This window comes from Cibotium barometz, chromosome 7 (genome assembly GCF_041138505.1).
Source record: "Cibotium barometz isolate CiBa-2024 chromosome 7, ASM4113850v1, whole genome shotgun sequence".
NCBI lineage: Eukaryota > Viridiplantae > Streptophyta > Polypodiopsida > Cyatheales > Cibotiaceae > Cibotium > Cibotium barometz.
Genome location: NC_141052.1, coordinates 40,503,617 through 40,524,637, shown reverse-complemented (window position 1 = coordinate 40,524,637; position 21,021 = coordinate 40,503,617). Strand labels below are relative to the sequence as shown.

The 21,021-nt window shown below is 44.2% G+C and overlaps 1 protein-coding gene across 2 annotated transcripts; it reads left to right on the top strand.

Moving 5' to 3' along the window:
* The first annotated feature begins 1,016 nt into the window (after positions 1-1,016).
* LOC147637009 (ATP-dependent RNA helicase DEAH12, chloroplastic-like) lies at positions 1,017-20,787 on the top strand. Of its 2 annotated transcripts, XM_086800614.1 has the most exons (3): positions 1,017-1,395; positions 2,583-3,623; positions 16,025-20,787. In XM_086800614.1, the coding sequence occupies exons 2-3, from the start codon at positions 2,814-2,816 to the stop codon at positions 20,378-20,380; spliced, it is 5,166 nt and encodes a 1,721-aa protein (XP_086656740.1). In that variant the 5' UTR covers positions 1,017-1,395; positions 2,583-2,813; the 3' UTR covers positions 20,381-20,787. The 2 variants fall into 2 exon arrangements, with proteins under 2 accessions (XP_086656740.1, XP_086656741.1); XM_086800615.1 differs by lacking the exon at positions 1,017-1,395 and having other exon boundaries at positions 1,398-3,623.
* The last annotated feature ends 234 nt before the right edge of the window (positions 20,788-21,021 follow it).

Sequence of the window (21,021 nt, the reverse complement as noted above, 5' to 3'; positions counted from 1 at the left end):
AACACCACTTTTAATTTATTATTTGACGTTTTTGCAAAATTTACCTATAAAATATGATGAAAATTGGCACAAACAGGTAATATGGCTAAAAAAATAAAATGCACTTGTCATTGGTGATTAAACACACACTTGTCTATTGCACTCTAAACACACACTTTGTCATTGGTAATTAAACACACACTTGTCTATTGCATTCTAATGTGGCAAACTTTTTTTTTTTCAATATAAGACATGCATGCTAAATCTCATAAGTCATGTATTTTTACAAAAAGAAATTATGCCCATGGATATAATGTATAATATCATAATTTAGTAGTAATATTGATGATCCAAGCCATAAGCCTAAATGAAGATTAGCTCTAAATGTGTAGGTTCAAGTTTAATAAAATTTGTGAGAGCCAATGATGGTTTTTAAATGGTAACATGTGTACGCGAGACAAAAAAAAAATGTGTTCAGCCTGCATTGCATTGCATTGCAGGAGAGGGTACTGAAAGAAATGCCATGTAGGCTCTGTACCTGGTGGGGGTGTGGTGGGCAAGAATTGAACCCATGACCTTTGCAGGCTTTGTACCTGGTGGGGGTGTGGTGGAGACTGGAGAGGAATTGAACCCATGACCTCTGCGTTCTTGGCATTCTCCTTTATCACTATTAAATATAACATTATCTATTTTTATTACTACTATAAAGCTATTTCCACCAAATAATTATATAAATATTGCACCAAAAAATTATATATCACCAATTATTACTATTATTACTAAAATATTATATAGTTAGGGCCATAACACTATATGCTATTTTTATTTTACTACTATGAAGCTATTTCCACCAAATAATTATATAAATAATTGCACCAAAAAGTATATATTAACAATTATTGATTGCTATATAATTATATGGTTATTCCACTAGAAAATTTAATGACATTTATCATTTTTTAAGAGTACTGCAATTACTATTTAATTATTTATGGATTTTAGCTTACCGTCGTCCGCCTGTAAGGAAAGGCTGGATTTTTAAGAGTACTGCAATTACTATTTAATTATTTATGGATTTTAGCTTACCGTCGTCCGCCTGTAAGGAAAGGCTGGTTGCAGAGCAAGGGGGAAGAGAAAGGGGCGCAGGAATCATGGAGCTTGGCTTGCTGACTTTGCTGCGCAGAGCTTGAGAAAGGAAGAAGAAACCCTAGCACAGAGCTCATCTTTTTCATCTTCGTCTTCGCCTTCGCCTTCGTTGCCAGAGCCTGTTTTCAAGCAAAAACTGCCGGAAAGCGTTACGCAACAATGGGCCAACTCCAATCATTCTTTCACCATCGCCATCGCCATCGCCATCGCCATCGCCATCGCCTCTCCCTCTCTTCAAGCTAAAGTAGTCGGAGAACTTTTCCTCTCCAGGTATCGCCGTGTCTTTCTTTCTAGCGCAAACCATTAGGTCTAGCTTTGCTTTCTCCTCATCAGACAATTAGCCATCCCTTCTGTCTACACATAATTAGCTCTAATTCATCTCACAGCTCTATTTGTAAGATAATTATCTAATGGTTTTTTCGAAGGGATTAAGTTCATCAAATAGGGTGAAACAGTGTAATGAAAAAAGTTTCATCTTCTGTATTGTCCCCCTAAAATCTAATTGTTGTGCGCTTCTATTTGCAATGCAATAGCTGTTTCTTTTTGCTTAATTTCCCCCCAAAAGAAAAGCTTCTGTGTTTCCCCAAAAAATCATCTCACAAGTGGAACATTTAATTATTGTGCACTTCTATTTGAAATACTATAGGTTTTTCTCTTTGCTTATTTTTCCCCCAAAAGAGAAGCTTCTGTATTTTCCCAAAAAATCATATCACAAATGGAAATCTAGCATACCAGGGCCACTGCCCAGTTGCCTTGCCAGAGAGGCACCCTGTCCTGTGGCAGGGCTATTGTGGTTGCGGGTTGAAGATTGTTCTGTTTACTGAGGGTTCAAATCCATCCCTCTCCAATTAGAGTGGGTTCAAGACCACTGGATTAGGATGGACGGAGGATATCATTTGCATTTTGCAAGCTTTTTTTTTAAAAAAAAGTTTGGCATTAGAGAGAAGCGGGCTTAGTACCCATGGGACCCCCCTTATCCCACAAATCAGGGGCAGCAAGGCATCAATCGGGGTAGTCAGCAGGGTTCGAACCCACAACCTGGGTTTTGACAACGAAACACCTTTTTCCAGAGAAAACTATTGTGCTCCGGGCAAGAACCGGTTACAAGCATCCCACTTGAGCAGAGTGGTGGTCTTATTGCGCTTCGGTGTCACGACTCGACGAGCCTCCCACTACGAATACCCCGGAAGAGCACTCCACCATGGAGGGAGGATCCAAATTTCCCAAGTTCCTTGTTATTGCTTTTTGAAGGTTTTGAGTTGGTTATGTGAGGTTCTGTTTTTGAAGACACATTTCTTTTTTTATTAGCTGAGGAAACGAGGGGAAATTTTGAATAAGGTACATCTTTTTTTTTCTTTCAAAGTAGCAGATATGGAGCTGCTTTCTGTGGCCTTGCATGCAGGTTAGGGAAGATCATGAGTGGATATTGTTTTTTGGGTTTGTGTGTATCTTTTCAGGTTACAAGGACCATCAATCACGCATCATTTGCCTTTATGGAAGTGTGCTTCTGTGCAGTCTCTATAAAAAACAAATCATATTGGGTGCACTCGCATTTGCAGACAGTGAGAGCTTGATTTATTTGGGGCTATATTCTACTGCACTTGTCTTCCACACCACATGCATTCAGGCTGATTACCTGACACCGTTTCTCCTTCCACGTTTCTCCTTCCAACACATTGTTCAGAATAATGTGGTGCACTGATGCATCCAGTGGGACGGCTGACATAGACGATGTGAACTCCGAGCTAGATGTTATGAGCTTGAGTGCAAAGAATGATGCTTTGGTGCTGCTATTCCAGCATGCCAGAGTGTCTGATGGTTTGGCCGAATCGAGAGACATGCCTGACCTTGAAGCTGCATGCCCTGGATTATTGAAAGTGGTTACTATTCGAAATAGGAAACCTCTAAAGGCCGTCCTCCCCTTCCGCAACTGGGATGTAGCTGCCAAAGCGGTAGTTGGCCTGTGGGAGCTTCGTTTACAAGGTGTCCACTTCTTCACACCTGAGCTTCCGGAAGAGGATCGGGACAATGGAGCATACAAGAGTCGTGTGCACAGGGAGTTGAAAGAAGTCTTTCTCAGTCATTTGGCAACACTTGAAAGTGGGGAAGCTGTATTAAACTGCAAGTCAGAGCTGGAGAGTTTAAAAAACGATCTGCTGGAGATAAAACAGAAACTAAAGCGGAGGAATAGCGTTGCACTATGGACCCAACTTACTGCTGAGAAGAGGGACACTTTGATGCAGATTCAGATGATGGCAGAGCAGTTGGCCGAATATCTCAATGGGCTGAAGTCTTTAGAGTTGGCTATACATTCAAGGTGTTTAGAGAGGTTAGGGGAAGAATCTGTCGATGGAATAACATCATTGTTGAGGCTTGGAAATGATTGGACTTGGCATCAATTGCACTGCATGATAGACAGAGAAACTTGCCGTTTCAAAGAACGTTTGCCGCTTTATGCAAAGCGCAGTGACATTCTTCGCCACATTTACACCAATCAGGTAATGCTCTAGATCATGGCCCAGCTACTTTGACACGGACTTAAGAGTGTGTGTGTAATGTGGATTGGTTAATGTTGATCAATGATTGGATTATAACAATAGTTGAGTACTAGTTAATTTTAAGCTAATGACCCCATGTAAAGTTAATGAAGGGTAACTTGATTAATTATTTACGTGAGTAAAAGGCTCATTATTGGGGGACTACCATCCATGGGGAGAACTCATGGGAAGTCCAGACCTGGACGGGAATAGGCCTATGCGAGGCTCAAGCCTTACACGTGAGAGTTGAGTCTTCAAAGTATGGATTGGATGAGGAGCCGTTGTGAGGTTTTGTCAAGCCTCAGGCTTGGGGGTGCTAATGTGGAGCTATGTGGGGGTGATGAGCTAGCCAACCCCATCTTTATTAATGTACAGATAGAAAAGGAGAGGTAATTCCTTTTTGAATGTTTTGCTCTCTTGCTCACTTTTGGTGTGAGTGTCAACCTTTGGAGACCCTTTCATTAAGTACAATTACTTCAACACTCATACTTTCTTGAGCCCCATTGGATTGTTTTTTTTTTTGAGGGGGGTGGGGGTGGGGTGGGTTTGTGAAAAAGCATAGCCGAAGATGATAACATTGTCTTTACCCTAGCAACCTAGGGTCACAATTGGTTCCAAAAACCTCTCGGTGTGTCATGGCTGGATTTGAAAGTCTGAAAGATCAATTCTATGGAAGCATTGGATGCCAATTATGTTTGCTCTTGCTAATTGTGCAACAGTGAATGTATTCTCGTCATTTATGCTTTCACTTGTCACCCAGTCCTCCTTGTACAGATGTGCCCTGATCGTTGAGGACGATTACACATGGTAGTTAGTGTATATGCATGTGTGAAATTAGGATTAGCCTTAGGGTAGAATCAGTACTAAATCAGCATGGAGTAGAAATGTGCAATTTTGGAATGTGTAAACTAGCGTGGCCAAGGGTCCTAACGTTGGGTACCTTTTTGGCTTGTTTGAAAATGATTGGAGACTTTTATGATATTACTTACGGGCTTACAAAGGGCTGGGCAATGAGAGTTATTTGGACAAGGATTTTTTAGCTAGGAATCTGGAGTTTGTACTCCCAATTCTACATATCTTCTGCAAGACTTGGAGCAGTTGAGAGAGAGGAGGAGATAGAGAGTCAAGAAAGTAGCAGAATTTAATCCAAGCTAGCAGTAGAGTTAAGGCACATCATGCTACATGTCCTTTATTGATGGAATTCCTGTGAAACAAATACGTATTTACGGAATGGTGTATAAATCTAGACAGGAGATGACTTCTAACAGTTGGTTGGTGGTGTTCCACAATACCCAAAGGGAATGGTAGCCTTGTGAGTCGGATGGCAATTGGGCCATTACAAGAAAGGCGTTCAGGAAAATGGTTCCAAGGGATGATGATCATCCAAGGGGTGGACTAAGAGTGCCAAACTCGATACTTAGGAAAAGAAGACCAAAGAAAATGTTAAGAGACAGGGCAAGAAGGAAAGGGGACAAAGTGGAACAGATGCATAGATTTGGAGTGGAACTGGAGACAGGGCAAGGTTTTCAGTGAAAAGGTTGCCAGGGATGATAAGTTGGGGTGTCCATGAAGAGACAAGGGGATGATGAGAGTCATCTAGGGTGAGAAGTTGGAATCTTGTCATCAAGTTTAGGAAGAGGGGATGTCATGTGCATGACATGGACATGCTGATCTCATTGCTAATCCCAGAAAAACAGAACATTCAGGATGGACAGTAGGTCGGCAGCCTTTTGAAAGGTATGGACAGCAGTCGGCAAGGCGGCGTGTGAAAGGTGATGATGGCCATGATGATTTTTGGATGACATGAAACTGGCCGACAGCTGACCAGCTCTTAGAGAATATTATATAAGCACAAGTCTTGTTTATTAGGAATCATTCATTTCTTTAAGGAGCTGAACCATAGAATAGGACTTTTTGGAGTGAAGACTACCTTTTATGGGGCAGCCTATGGCTTGCCAGATTTTTACCCTTTTGGTACATTATACTGAAAACTCAACAGTTTTTAGGGCATTTTTTTGTTAAGCTAATTTGTTGTTAAATCACCTTTGAGATGAAATTAGGGTTTATTTGATAGCACACCTATATAAAGTGTGTAATATTGGTGACTTCCGGTACACCAAAGAGCTCTCTGCATCTTCCAAAATTCCATGTTCTACGCATGTATACCTGTAACTCCGTGTGGGGCACAAGCTTTGGGGGAGCACATGCTCCGGATTTATCCACATACAACCATGAATAATTCATTTACACGGGCTGTCATTAAAAAGCTCCATGAAAATACCAGGAATATGTATATTCCGTGTGGATACCGACCAACATAGCTTATCCAATAGCCTACATAGCTGTCCATAAACCCATATGGCTGAATCATAGGCCCATAAAGCTGTCCATAAGCCCAGATGGCTGAGATACAATACCCCAAGGCAATAGCAAGTGCCCAGTGGCTCAAATACATGCCCAACCGTTGTAGCAAGCGCCCAATGGCTGTCCGTATATAACCAAAATGCCCAATGGCTGAAAATCGTATTTCTTCACAATGGAAGCTGTCAAAACAGTCCCCAACAGTCGTATACTTCATGGGCAGCCTTTGCGAGGAGGAGAAAGAGAGCAGCCAGCATTAGGGCAACCTGTAGAGGTGGTAGAGAGCCTTAACCTTGGAGCAGAAAACCGCCAAGAATAGAGAAGAGTTGCCAATATGATAGAGGCTAGTTTGTAGCAATAAAGCCTGCTTAAATGAAGAGAGAGGGCTCCAATTTATAGATTTTGTTGGATTATATCATCTCCAAATGGTCTACATTACCATTTTCATGCTTATATTGGCCATTTATGAGGCCCTGCATTGGCATATCTTAGTAGATATTATTTAGCATTTTTCTACGATTTTAAAGGTATTTTACAACATGTTATGCTATTGTGATGTTGTCGGCATGTTAAAGCTGGCCAACTAGCATCCTAGGGGAGTATATAAGGGCTGACCCCCTTTCCCCCAGTTTATCTCATTCTTTTGCATCCAGTTGAGGTCATTAGCTGCTTCTGCTTCTTACCATTGTACACACCTACGGGCTTCCCTCATGCTCAGTTTTCAGCAATAAACATCAGTTTCCAGCATTTACAGGTCTTGTACCAAAGCATGCATCTGTGTTTTCTATTTGCTTCACTTTCTTTCATGGTATCAGAGAAAAACGTTGACCTGTGAGCAAAAGAGAGCTGTGTTTTTTGATTTGGAGTGGAGGCTTCGACAGTTTGCTGCGTTTTCTGCAGATTTCAGCGTAGAAGGTGTTGTGTTTTCTTCCGGGAGTAGATGCTTCCTCGAGATTGCTGCGTTTTCTTCATATGACACTTGGGACTGTTGTGTTTCTGAATTTTCAACAAAGATTGCTGATTTTTATGTTGATTGGATTGGTGAACCCTCTTCTAGGTGCTAAGGACATGGATCTACATCCTAGAGAGATCTTCCTTCTTTCTCTTCTTTCAATTTCCCACCTCTCTCCCTTTCTTCTTGCTGGGCATAGCCTGAGAGGAGGACTCGGAGGTCCACATTTGGATATTGCTTCATGCTTGGTTCTGGATTGGTTTCTTGGAAGTCTCAAAAGTAGAGGACTATTTCTGCTTCTTTCATCAAGGCTGAGTATAAATCCTACCTTCTCTCCTCCATTGAGGCACTTTGGATTCATCATATTTTGGAGCATTTGTGCTGTGCCGATACTTCCTCGATTACTATCTTCTCGGATTCTCAGAGTGCTATTGCTCTAGCTCAAAATCTTGTGATACGGGGACGATCCAAACATATTGAAGTACATTATCATTTTGTACGTGATTGGATCGAGTTGGGACTTCTTCGACTAGCCTGTTGTTCTACCAAGGACAATGTGGCTGATCTCTTCACCAAACCACTTCCGAGAGCTACTATGGAGGTGTTACTTTAGCGTGCTGGTATTGGACCGCCCCTTTGGTGCTGAAGAGGAGGTGTTGGATTATATCCTGCATTGGCATTTCTTAGCAGATATTATTCAGCATTTTTCTACCATTTTTAAGGTATTCTACAACATTTTATGCTACTGTGTTGCTATTAGCCTGCTACAGTTGGCCGACCAGCGTCTCGGGGGTATATAAGGGATAATCCCCTTTTCCCGAGTTTATCTCATTCTTTTGCATCCAGTTGAGGTCATTAGCAGCTGCTTCTGCTTCTTACCATTGTACAGCATCTATGGGCTTCCCTCGTGCTTAGTTTTGAGCAATAAACATCCGTTTTCAGCATTTATAGGTCTTGTACCTAGGCTTGCATCTGTGTTTTCTATTTGCGTCACTTTCTTTTAGATTTGGGGCTCTCTTAAGCTAGAATGGCAAGTAAAAGCTATAATGACAAGTGAAGTGCTGAGGTGACAAGTGCAAGGCTAACTTGTCTCACTTTGATCCACTGTTGTGCCACATGTTTTAATTCAAGAGATGGTTCCGACCTATAAACTTCATCTCTAAAAGTATCTCAACTCATAGACATTCTGGCAAAGGTGCTTCAGCAAGCCCCCCCCATTTATTTAGGTAAACTAGCTTATGGACGTAATGACACGAATGGAATTTCCATTGGTGGTTGTCCAAAACTACTAATCCTCCTAGATTCTAGGAGTATGATCCTTTGTATTCCACCTTATTAGAAATGTATGTGTGCACCATGTAGAATCATGTCCAAGAAACCATCTTGAGCGCCTAGATCAAGCTCCAAGCGCTAGATCTTTTGCTTTGGATAATCTCCCATTCCCAAAGCTTGTGTTTCCATATATTTAGACGTCTTGGAGTCAATCAGACTCCTTTCATATTGGGAAATGTTTCGTTACTTTAAGCTTCAAGTTATATATCCAAGATATAATCATGTCCCATCAAGTGGGCGAGATGAGAGAGTCTCATAAATCCAATATAACTGAAAGAATCCATTTTGACCATTAATGCAATTAAACACTCAAATTGGTCATAACCTTAAACATATGCCACTAAATTCCACAAAACTGTAAAAGAGAGATGTCCACATTTGACACCACATAGAGACTAGACCCCGGTAGCTTTCGAGAGAGAGAGAAAGAGAGCTACCAACATTAGGATAGCTTGTAGAGGTGTTATAGAGCCTTAACCTTGAAAGAGAATCACCAAGAATAGAGAAGAGTTGCCAACATGATAGAGGCTAGTTTGCAGCAATAAAGTCTGCTGAAATGAAGAGAGAAGGCTCCAATTTATAGATTTGGGGTTCTCTTGAGCTAGAATGGCAAGTAAAAGCTATAATGGCAAGTGGAGAGCTGAGGTTACAAGTGTGAGGCCACTTGTCTCACTGTGATCCATTGTCGTGCCACATGTCCCAATTTAAGAGAGTTTCCATTCTTTTGATACCAATGTAACGCCGAGTGGGCAGTAGGGGTTTCTTAAAACACTTGATGATTAATTCGATTATTAAACACTTAAATTGGCTAGAACCTTAAACATATGCCACTTAACTCCACAAAACTGTAAAGGAAAGATGTCCACATCTGACACCACATAGAGGTTTGCAGGTTTTCTACAGTGTCTTACAGGTTTCCACAGGTTTACAGGTGTTTTTTACCTTCTGCACAGAATTTCCCTTTTCTGAAATTATCAAAATCGACTAAATTTGTCAGGCAAAATTTGGGGGTTTTGGGGATTTTGTAGAAATTGGTAAAATTTACACGTAAAGGTGATTTGCAGGTAGTCTTCTTATAGGTGCAGGTACAGTTTTTGCTGTGGTGTTTTTTCACGGCTTATGTATACATTTGTGGGTTCCTACAGTGCATGTATGCCATTGTGGACACTTTGACAGATTTGCATTATAGTGTAGTACTTTTGCAGTGTTGGCACATGTATTTATCTCTCTTGTGGTGAAGGAGTTCCCTTTCAATCCATTGATTATCTTGCTATTTATCTCTCGCATTCTTACAGTTTTGTTGGGCATTGCCTACTCTTGTGGTGACTTGTGACAGATTTGCTGTGTTGTCATGGCCAACAAAAACAATGACCTCTTTGGCATGCTGCCTCAAGAGGACAAAGCTCAATGGGGATAACTACCCTATGTGGGCTTATATGAAGCGTCATGTATTGGTTGCCAAGAATGTATGGCTATATGTGGATGGCATTGAGGAGCGTCTTCTCGCACCTGCTTTAGCGAAAGGTGAAGTGATTTTCGCTCGCCCTCCTACAGGTCAACCTTCTCGTCGTCCTCCTACCTAGTAGCAGCGTACTTGGGATGCTAGGGATGCTCAGGCCCATGCGTTGATTGCTCTATTGTGCCGTAGACACATCATTCCGCATATTCGTTCCTGCACCACCGCTAAGGGTGCTTGGGATATCTTGGCGGAGTTGTATTCAGGTCGCAATGAGGATCATGTAGCTTATCTTTGGGGCAAGCTTGAGACTGACCGCATGCTTGAAGATGACTCTATCGATCAGTACCTTACGCATGTGAAAGACCTTCGAGAGTAGCTTATTAACATTGATGAGGTCTTGACATATGGCTATCTTGTTCAGTTGGTCTTGCGTAATTTGCCCGACTCTTATCAGACATTTGGCACCACTTTGCGGTTATTGGTTGGCAATGCACCTAATGCGGTCACTTTTGACAACCTTGTGACTCTCTTGCTTAGTGAAGAGCAATCCCGTTCCAATAGGAACAACATGATGTCTGCTGAGTCAGCAATGGCTGCTCCCTTTCATGGAAATCGATCTGAGCCTAAACCTAGCCCATTGGATCCTCCCAAGACAGAGGACAAGCTTGAAAAGAAAAAGCGTTGTAATTATTGCAGGAAGACAGGGCACACCATAGAGGAATGCAGGAAGCGTATTAAGAGTGCAAAAAAGAAGAAGCTGGCATCTTCTTCAATAGGTGTAGATCAGGCCAATTTGGCTACACATGTATCAGCCTTGACCATTACATCTTCATTACCTATAGAGATGTCTTCTGATGTTGTTGCTTTTGATGACTATGCTCTATAGTCAGTACTTCTTGGTAGGCATTGTCTGGCAGATGCATTTTAGGGGGGGATTTTACTTGCCTACATGCAGTTGGTGATGCCTCATGGTCACTTATGCTTGTTGACTCTTATGCTTGTCTATGCTAGACGCTTTCTCTTATGTGATGTCTAATGGAGATGCCTTTTATGCTGTTTTTCCTTGCAGCGGGATTGTTTCTACAGTGTTGACATTGTCACTTTCTCACATGTGATGTTTACTGGGAGTGCCTTCTACACACTTGGCCAGTGTTGGCTTGCTCTCATGGTTTGGACATGTCACATGTATATTATTCATTGTGGGATTATGCATCTTTACACTTGCTATACATGCCACTGATCATGGCATCGTTGAGAGTTTACCCATCCTCTCATAGCATTGGCTGATGCCCACCCCGTGCCCTGACTTTTTCTCATGATTTTCAATTTTTCCCATTGCTGAATTTTTATTTTTATCAGCCCTAACATTGCTGATTTTTTCCTCATCAGACCCTTCATTGATGAGTTTATCTCTTGCAGCTTACATTGCATGTCTCAAAGGCATGACTTCTGGATCTTGTTGCCATTACGCATGCGTATATCTGCTACATCTTCTTATGCTTATCTCACTGGTGCAGTTACAGAGCTATGCTTTGCTTTCTTGTTGTGATTGATGTGGATTCCATGCAGTTGAGTTTGGCATTTGGATGCTTGCCTTTAGGGGGGGTATTATGCGATGTCTCTTGATTTGATGCAGCTGATGTCCACATGATCTTTGACATGCATTTCAGGTGATGCGTTTATGTACTCCTGTGCTCTAGCATTAGCACTATGACATTGGGGTTTCTCATTTTCCCTATCATATAGTGCTTGCTTTTCCCATTGGCACTGCAGTTCATCTTGCCATCTTGATCTCTCTTGATCACTCTTACTGTGGAGCAAAGTGCAGGGCAGCATTCACAGCGTTATCATCCTGCTACCCGTTCACACCGTTCACTTGAGGGTGGTTTGTTGGTCATGTTAGTCCATGTCTGCCTGGCCGTTTATGGTTTGAACCCACTCTATCCCCGAGCACTTTTTACCCTGACTGGACAGGGGTTTTTTCCCGTGGGAACACACTTTTGTGTGTGGGCACTTTGCCCTAGAGTACTTTAGTACTCATCCTTTGTACTTTTCTTTTATCATCATTAAGTACTCTTTCCAGCACTTCATCTTCCTCACGTTTTCCGTGCGAGCTTGTGCGCGTGTATCTGTGTGTGTAGGTTAGATCTCCCCACATCCAACACCATAAAGCTATCCATAAGCCTAGATGGTTGAGATACAATACCCCAAGGCAATAGCAAGTGCCTAGTGGCTCAAATACATGTCCAATTGCTGTAGAAGCAAGTGCCCAATGGCTATCCATATATAACCAATTAAAAAGACAAATGCCCAATGGTTGAAAATTATAATATAACGATCAAATACCTTTACCTTTAAGATTTCTTCACACTGGAAGCCTTCAAAACAGTCCTGTAACACGCGGAAGCTCTGGGAGTCTTCTTTCAGCCCTAAACACTCCTGGAAAACCATCTGATGCAAAACGCAGATATAGAGAGAGAGAGATGTGCTGGAAATTCAGTATATTCATATGGTACAAAAAGGTACTTGTCTGTAGCCCTAGGCTGCCTTGAAGAAAAGGTGATAACACCCAAAATTCTGTCCTAAACTAGGACCCTAATGATCCACCCCATAAAGGAATGAATGATCTACTCAATGAGCATTCTTGCCTTTTATAGGCTCTTGGACAAATAGATGAGCTGGCCGACTGTCAAACCCCAAGGATCCCCTCGTGATCGCTCTTGGTTCGAGACTCGAATCCTGCAACAAACGAACAAACAAACAAGGGGGTGCAGGCCTTACTCACCTCCCAACCATGACAGTCGTGGGCAAGCCCACAGTCTTGGCTGTCCCCACCAAGCCACGAGCTGAGCTAACTAGGATGACGTACCGACCAATCTCCTCCTCGCGACGTCCCATACCGCCACGAAGCTACCCTCGCGGGCCTCGAGATTGTTGCTGGCCTCGGCTGCGCAAAGCAGTTGCACGTCTGCACTAGATCCAGGCTCTAAGACCATAGAGCTCTCACAAACTCGCGAGATTCTCTATATCCCAATAACTAACCTTGGCCACCCTTTTATAGGCTCTTGGCCGGTCATCGGGCGTCCACACTTGGGTGCCCGCCCATCCATACTTGGGTGCCTGCTCGTTAGTATATCCCTAACTTAGCTCGTCAATCAGCCTACCTAGTTCCAAGCTTCCCCAAGCCTCGAAACTAGTCTTGCGTGCGTGTAGCACACGGTAGATACACACTATGCACATGACATACTCCCCGCTGCCGTCGCCAATTGCTGACGTCGCCTGGTGTGCTGCCGGCGCCTGCGTGTGTCACACGTGCTGCTGTCGGCCAGTGCTGCCTGCGCCAGCCTGCGTGGGCCTGGGCATCATGGCAGCGTGGCCCTGGGCGCGTGTCGGCCTGGCCTGGGCGCCTGGCCTAGGCGCCTTCGTGGGCCTGGCCTGGGCACTAGCCCGCTTGGCCTAGGCGCCTACATGGGCTTGGCTGCCTAGCCGCCTGGCGCGACGTCCCATACCGCCACGAAGCTACCCTCGCGGGCCTCGAGATTGCTGCCGGCCTCGGCTGCGCAAAGCAGGTGCACGTCTACACTAGATCCAGGCTCCAAGACCATAGAGCTCTCACAAACTCGCGAGATTCTCTATATCCCAATAACTAACCTTTGCCACCCTTTTATAGGCTCTTGGTTGGTCATGGGGCGTCCACACTTGGGCGCCCGCCCGTTAGTACACGGTAGACACACACTGTGCACAGGACACCGACTGTTGGTCGGCCAGCCGACTGTCAGTAAAGTCCCATAAATGTGATGCACCCTGCAGCCGCCTCACAAACATCTCTTGCAGCCGAGAGTCCCCTCTTGCAGCTGCCTGGTCATCTTGGTCCCCTCTAGCCAAATCAGCACTTGATGCTCCAAAATCCTAACTTTAATGGTCTTTTTCTTGGCTGCCCCTTCTGGATTAGCCCTGAGAATGTCCATGAGCATGTCATGCACATGACATCCCCCTCTGTTAAACTTGATGACGGGAATCCAACCTGCTCTTGGATGACTGTCGTCATCCCAATCCTTTCCCGAAGTCCCTCTGTCATCCATCCATCCCTGGCAACCCTTTTCTTTGAAAGTCCGGCCTGTTCTCCAAAACCACTCTGTCTCAGACGAAGATCTATGCAGTTGTTCCATCTAGTCCACAATCGATTCCTGCCGTGACTCTGAACACTGTCTTGGTCTTCATTCTTGAGAAATGAGTCTGGCACCCTCACATCACCCTTGGAGGATAAACCTCCCTTGGGACCGTTGCCCGAGAACCTATCTGGCTCATAGAACTGCCATCCCCTTTGGCTTTGTGGAACACCACCAACAAATCTCCCTGGAGTTCTTCCCGTTTCTGTGCTCCTTGCCTTGGGCTTTGAATCCGTGTACTTTCCTGTACCTTGGACCTGTACGCCATCATATGGGACTGAATCAGTGTTGAGCTTTGCTGAGCTTGATGCTCTGATACCAATGTAACACGCGGAAGCTCTGGGAGTCTTCTTTCAGCCCTAAACACTCCTGGAAAACCATTTGATGCAAAACGCAGATATAGAGAGAGAGTAGAGAGAGAGAGAGAGATGTGCTGGAAATTCAGTATATTCATATGGTACAAAAAGGTTCTTGTCTGCAGCCCTAGGCTGCCTTGAAGAAAAGGTGATAACACCCAAAATTCTGTCTTAAACTAGGACCCTAATGATCCACACCATAAAGGAATGAATGATCTACTCAATGAGCATCCTTGCCTTTTATAGGCTCTTGGACAAATAGATGAGCTGGCCGACTGCTGGTCGGCCAGCCGACTGGCAGTAAAGTCCCATAAATGTGATGCGCCTTGCAGCCGCCTCAATCTGGTCCAGCCGACAGCCATCTCTTGCAGCCGACAGTCCCCTCTTGCAGCCGCCTGGTCATCCTGGTCCCCTCTAGCCAAATCAGCCCTTGATGCTCCAAAATCCTAGCTTTAATGGTCTTTTTCTTGGCTGCCCCTTCTGGATTAGCCCTGAGAAAGTCCATGAGCATGTCATGCACATGACAAGTCCTCAAGAGCTGGTATACTTCATGGGCAGCCTCAAGAGAGAGAGAGAGAGAGAGAACAATTAGCATTAGGGCAGCCTGTAGAGGTGGCAGAGGGCCTTAACCTTGGAGTAGAAAACCACCAAGAATAGAGAAGAGTTGCCAACGTGATAGAGGCTAATTTGCAGCAATAGAGCCTGCTCAAATGAAGAGAGAGGGCTCCCATTTATAGATTTGGGACTCTCTTGAGCTAGAATGGTGAGTAAAAGCTATAATGACAAGTGGAGAGTTGAGGTGACACACACATGAGCTATGTGGTTTAGAATTTGCAAAATGCAGCCCTTGTGAAAAAAATGCTAACTCGAGTGAAAACGCTAATGACGATAAGTTCTTCGTGATGGATCTCCATGTCCTTATGAGAGAAAAAAACATTGCAGCCTTGATTTGGTCAAAACTTGAAGCTCTGATACCAATGTAACATGGGTGCTTGCGGAAGCGTGTTGATGATTGATTGATTACGATTAGTGCCTAATCAGAGACTTAAACCCTGCAACAAGCCGCTTCTTCTTCATGCTCAATACACAGTAGAGAGAGATGACCTATCTACAATGTTTTACTAACATGAAGTATATACAATGCTGAATAGAGACTCAATGGTAGCATTGCTCTTGCGCTCTCAATGACTCAATGATGTGACCGATCAATGAATGAATATGACTAAGGCCTGGACTCCTATTTATAGTGTTTAATGTTGGTGAGTTGGCTACCAATCCTAATAATAATGTGCAACTAAGTGTGCTCACGGAATAACTCAATAACTCTATTCACGCTTGGCTGCTCATTGGGCACCTGGACAATATTACAATGAACTAGCACAATAGCCCTTACAAACACATGAATCTGGCCACGTACTCGACCTCTGATGCTGGGCAATGGGTAGAAGCATGTCCGGCTCACACTCAGGAGAGAATACATGTGACATGTAAGCCAATAATCATGGAGCTTATGTCGGCTGCCAAGCTGGCTTTCTTAAAATTTGTTGGCTTTCAAGGTGATTTGTGAAGATGTTGGAAGTAGGCTATGGACCATCACATATTAGAACTGCTCGTTTGTACAGGTGTTTGAGAGTAGTGGTTGAAAAACTTGTGTTGGTTTCCTGTTGTTTTACAGTTTGAATGCACGCTTGAATAAAAAACTTACAGAGATATGCATCCTTATTTGAGGACAGGTGCTAGTACTGAATGGAGAGACAGGTTCAGGTAAGAGCACCCAGCTTGTTCAATACATGGTAGATGCAGGGTTTATTAAAGATGGGCTTTCAGTTGTCTGCACTCAGCCTCGAAGAGTGGCAGTCATGACACTCTCTGAACGTGTGACTGAAGAATCCAAGGGATGTAGTAGACTTGATCCTCTTGTTGGTCATCTGACCAGCCCTGCTTATCGAACAGAGAACTTTCCGAAGATCATGTATATCACAGACCATACCCTGCTGCAGTTGTGCCTTGTGGATGAAAAGCTCAGTCAGTTTGGATGTGTCATAGTTGATGAAGCTCATGAGCGCAGTCTCAACACAGATCTTCTCTTGGCCATGCTAAAGAAATGCTTACCAAAAAGGCCTGACCTCAAGATCGTCATCATGTCTGCCACAGCTGATGCTGCATTGCTGTCTAGTTATTTTGGGGGGTGTATTATGTATCAGGTGGTAGGGCGAAGTTTTCCTGTTCATTTTATCTATGAGGCAGGTGCGGAGGATGACCTTCAAGACACAGATACTAGGCACAGCCATCCGGGATATAGCCGTCATGTTTTGCAAGTCATACGGACAGTGGCTTCTATAAATTCTGGGCCAGATGAGGGAGATGTGCTTGCATTTCTTACTTCACAAGCGGAAGTAGAATGGGCTTGCAGCCAGAACTTTGGCTCCTCAGCCCTAGTCCTTCCGCTTCATGGCAGGCTGCAAGCTGGGGAGCAGCAGTTAGTCTTTAAAATGACCCCAGATGGAATGAGAAAGATTGTATTTGCAACTAATGTAGCAGAAACTTCTCTTACAATTCCGAGTATTAAATTTGTGGTGGACTGTGGGTTGGCAAAGGAAAGCTCTGTAGATCCTAAGACTGGAATGAATATACTGAAAGTGTGCAAAATCGACAGGAGTGCAGCCATGCAGCGAGCTGGTCGTGCTGGCCGAACACAAGCAGGCGTTTGCTATAGGCTTTACAGCAGGCTTGACTTCGAAGCTATGGCACCTCATAGGATGCCAGAGATCCTGCGCGTGCATTTGGGAGTTGCTGTTTTGAAACTTATGGCCCTTGGTGTTCAAAAAATTGAGTCATTTGATTTTATCGACTCACCAAATCCAGCAGCAATCTCCCTTGCAGTTGAGAACCTGTGCCAGCTCGGTGCCATTGCTACTAAAGATGGGAAGACACAGCTAACCTCATCGGGCTGGCAGTTAGCCAAACTGGGTGGTGACCCACGCTTAGCCTTCATTGCTCTAAAGAGTATTTCTGAGGGCCTGGGGAGAGAGGGCCTTGTAATTGCAGGTCTGCTATCATGCGCTGGTAGTGTTTTTTTTCGAGCAGGCTCTGATGAAGATAAACTTAGGTCTGATTGCTTGAAGATGAGATTTTGCCATCCTTATGGGGATATCTTCACGTTGTTGTCTGTTTATCAAGAGTGGGATATGGTACCAGAGTTTAGACGCAACAAATGGTGTGTACAGAACAGCATCAATGCAAAGTCAATGCGAAGGTGCCGGGATTGTGTCAAGGAGATGGAACACTGTCTAAAAACAGAGCTACAGGTACATGTGTGCCCTCTTTGGCGCTGGTCTGTGAATGCTCCAGATGACTGCAATGTAATGTTAAGGAAAATCATACTTTCTGCCATGCCCAAAAATCTGGCCGTATTTTCCGGACATGAATGCCTTGGATATGATGTTGTCTGTTTTGGAAAGCAAGCTTTTTTGCATCCCTCTTCATCACTGTTGGTCTTTGGCCAGTCTCCTGTTTGGGTTGTGTTCGGAGAGCTACTGTGTACAACTCGAGAGTTTTTAACATTGGTCACAGTGGTGGAACCTGAGTGGTTATCTGAGATCGAGCCTCTTCTTCCCTATGATATTCCTGCATTAGAGTCTTCCAGGATGAGCAAGAGTGTAATCCCTAGTTTAAGTAGGTGCGTGCTGAGCAGGATATGTGGAAGATCTAATGTTTCTCTGAAATTCCTTACTAAGACAATCCAGCAAGGGGGTCACCAACGATGTATACTGGAAGCAGATTATGAGAAGCAAGAATTCCATATCTACACCACTCCTGATCTTATGGAAAGAGCAGAGATACTGGTCAATGAGGTTATCAAGCAAGAGAAGAGGTGGTTGAACAGCGAATGCATAGAGAAACGTGTCTTCCAGGCTGCTCCGGGCAAAAGCTCACCTGTTATGCTATTTGGTGCAGGTGCAGAAATTAGGCAGGTGCTCATGCAAGGAGAGTATTCTTCCATCGAGATCTCAAATGTGGACACTGAGATCGAAGACCGAGAGATCTTAAGTATGTTTGACAAATGTGCAGAAGGCATAGCTGGATTTCGCAGGGACTCATCTCTGGGAAATGGTAGAAAGTGGGGAACTGTGACCTTTTGCTCTCCAAAGGGAGCAGCAGAGGCTGTCAGTCTTTTACATGATGCAAAAGTGGGAAAATGTCGAATAGAAGTAAAGCCCTCCATCACATCCAATCGAAATGAAAGGTGCAGACCTTTATTTCCAGCTGTGAGAGCAACACTTACATGGCCCCGCCGCCAGACAAAAGGGCATGCCATGGTGCGCTGTAGGTCTGAGGATCAGAACTTGGTCATCAGATCATGTTCAGGAATGCCCATCAGTGGGTCCAGAATACTGTGCAAACCGGATCGCAGAGCTGGAGATAAGGGGATATTCATACATGGTCTAGGGACAGCTGTCACTGAGACAGAGCTACAGCAAGCCTTGCAGCAGGCTACTGGTTGCACTCTAGAGGACGTTTTCTTGCCTCGTCATCCTCCCAGTGACCAGCCTACTATTGAAGCCTGCAAGGAGGCACTTGTGCAGGAAATCCAGCGCTTTGTTCCTCTGACAAAATTTCAAGTCCTTGTGACCGGCAGCCATTCAGATTACGTCTCCAAAGCTGTCGTGAAGTTCGATGAAAATGAACACGAGGGTGCAGCAAGTGCCATTGCGTATCTGGAAGGCCGCACCTTGTCCATTTGCAAGCCTTGGCAAACCATATCTTGTCAGGAAACCTTTTTCAGCTCAGTGCAGTGCTCAGGGGCAATTCACTTTGTCTTAAAGGAAGACATCTCTGATTTAGTGCAGGCACTTAAGCAGCAGAATAAGGGTGCAGAGTTGACCCTGACGAGGTGTGGGAATGGTGGCTGTTTTGTAAAGATTTCTGCTGGCAGTCTTCGCACAGTTGCTGGGTGCAAGTCTGCCTTGGAGAAATTGATAGAAGGCATGGTAGTGGCTGATGGAGTGGATGAAGCTGAATTGCGGCTACTTTTCACAAGGGATGGCCTTCAGATGGTGAAGTCTGTGGAGCTGCAGACCAGGACTCACATAGTCTGTGACAAGCGGAGTCAGACAGTAAGAATTTTTGGGCCCACTGAGCGGAAGACCAGGGCACTGAAGAGGCTTGTCATAAACTTGTCACAACTTCAGGAAAGGAAGAAATGCCATGAGATTGAACTCCGAGGTGGTAAAAGACCATACGGTCTAATGCGGGAGATTGTCAGGAAGTTTGGAGTCGATTTGGTTGGTCTGAAGGTTCTGGTGGAAGGTGCATACTTGAGCCTTGACCACCGACGCCATATCCTGCTAGTTCGTGGATCTAGGGAGGACATGTCAAAGGTTGAGAAAAGAGTAGAAGAGGTAGCCTTGGCTTTGAGGGGATCTGAATGCTGTACCAGCTTTGAAGCATTCAACTCTGAGGATTGTAGGATCTGCTTTTGTGAAGTAGAAGACAAGTACAGCCTGGTTGGATGTGGCCATAGTTTCTGCCGGGCTTGTGTCAGGGAACAGATCATGTCAGCTCTCCGCCACAGGGAAGGTTTTCCATTGACTTGTGCCTACCCAGATTGCTCACAGAGGCTATTGCTTGCTGATTTGGAGGTTTTGTTGACAGTTGATCAGCATGATGAGCTTGGGAAGGCATCACTTAGTGCCTTTGTTGCTCTAAACAAGGGAAAATACAGGTTTTGCACAACTCCTGACTGCCCAGCTGTTTACCGAGTTACAGACCAAAGCGAGTTATTCACATGTGGTGCATGCTCTGTCCGTCTTTGCACTAGTTGCCATGTCGAGTTCCATTTGGGCCTCACCTGTGATCAGTATGAAGAATTCAAACAGGATCCAGACTTGTCTCTGAAATCGTGGCGCAAGGGGAAGCAACATGTGAAATGCTGTCCTTCTTGTGGAAGCACAATCGAAAAAGTGGATGGCTGCAACCATGTCCTGTGCAACTGCAAAACACACTTATGCTGGTTATGCCTCTGCCACTTCCAAAGCAGTGAGGATTGCTATTCTCACTTGCAAAACATGCATGGTGGGTTTGCGTAGTGATACGGATGCCACATACTAGTTACACTCCTACTGCCAGTGCTGGTATATTCTCTCTTAACCCACTCATTTTAAGTAGACATAGTAAAAGCCTACAATATGCCTCCTTTTGAACATTATCAAGAAGGAAGATGACTGAGATTTTCTTCTTGTGTCTGAAAAAACTATTGCCTTGCTTCTTTGACAAGTTTCTAGAGTTTCTTGTCAATCTCAAATCTGGAATACACTGCATGAAATTACATGGATACTCTTGGTATTGTTGTAAAAGTACTACTCTTTGTACAATTGTATAGTCACATGACAACGTATATAATGGAAAACATTAGAGGTAAATCAAGTCTTCAATAGTAGGTTGGCCTGTTGGGGTTGAGGCCAAACCATAGTAACAAGAAACAGCCGTTTGAGTCCCTAGAAATGCATTTCTCTGTTTCAGGACCCCTAAATCCGTTTCCATGGTTGTTTCTCGTTTCCCAAGTGATATTGTCATAGGGAACGGTCGTTTCCACCCCTAAAAACTCGTTTCCTGTTTCCATTCCTTGAACATTTCTGTTCCCGTTTCTCGTTTCTGGTGACTATGGGCCAAATTGACCACTATTGAAGGTTAAGTTTTACTCAAGAGGGCTTCAAACATGGCAAAGGAG

What these genes read in the sequence shown, in the direction of transcription:
- LOC147637009 (XM_086800614.1), top strand. Translation starts at nt 2,814, where the DNA reads ATGTGGTGCACTGATGCATCCAGTGGGACGGCTGACATAGACGATGTG. An exon ending in GCCACATTTACACCAATCAG is followed by an intron (nt 3,624 to 16,024) that starts GTAATGCTCTAG and finishes ATTTGAGGACAG; the next exon opens with GTGCTAGTACTGAATGGAGA.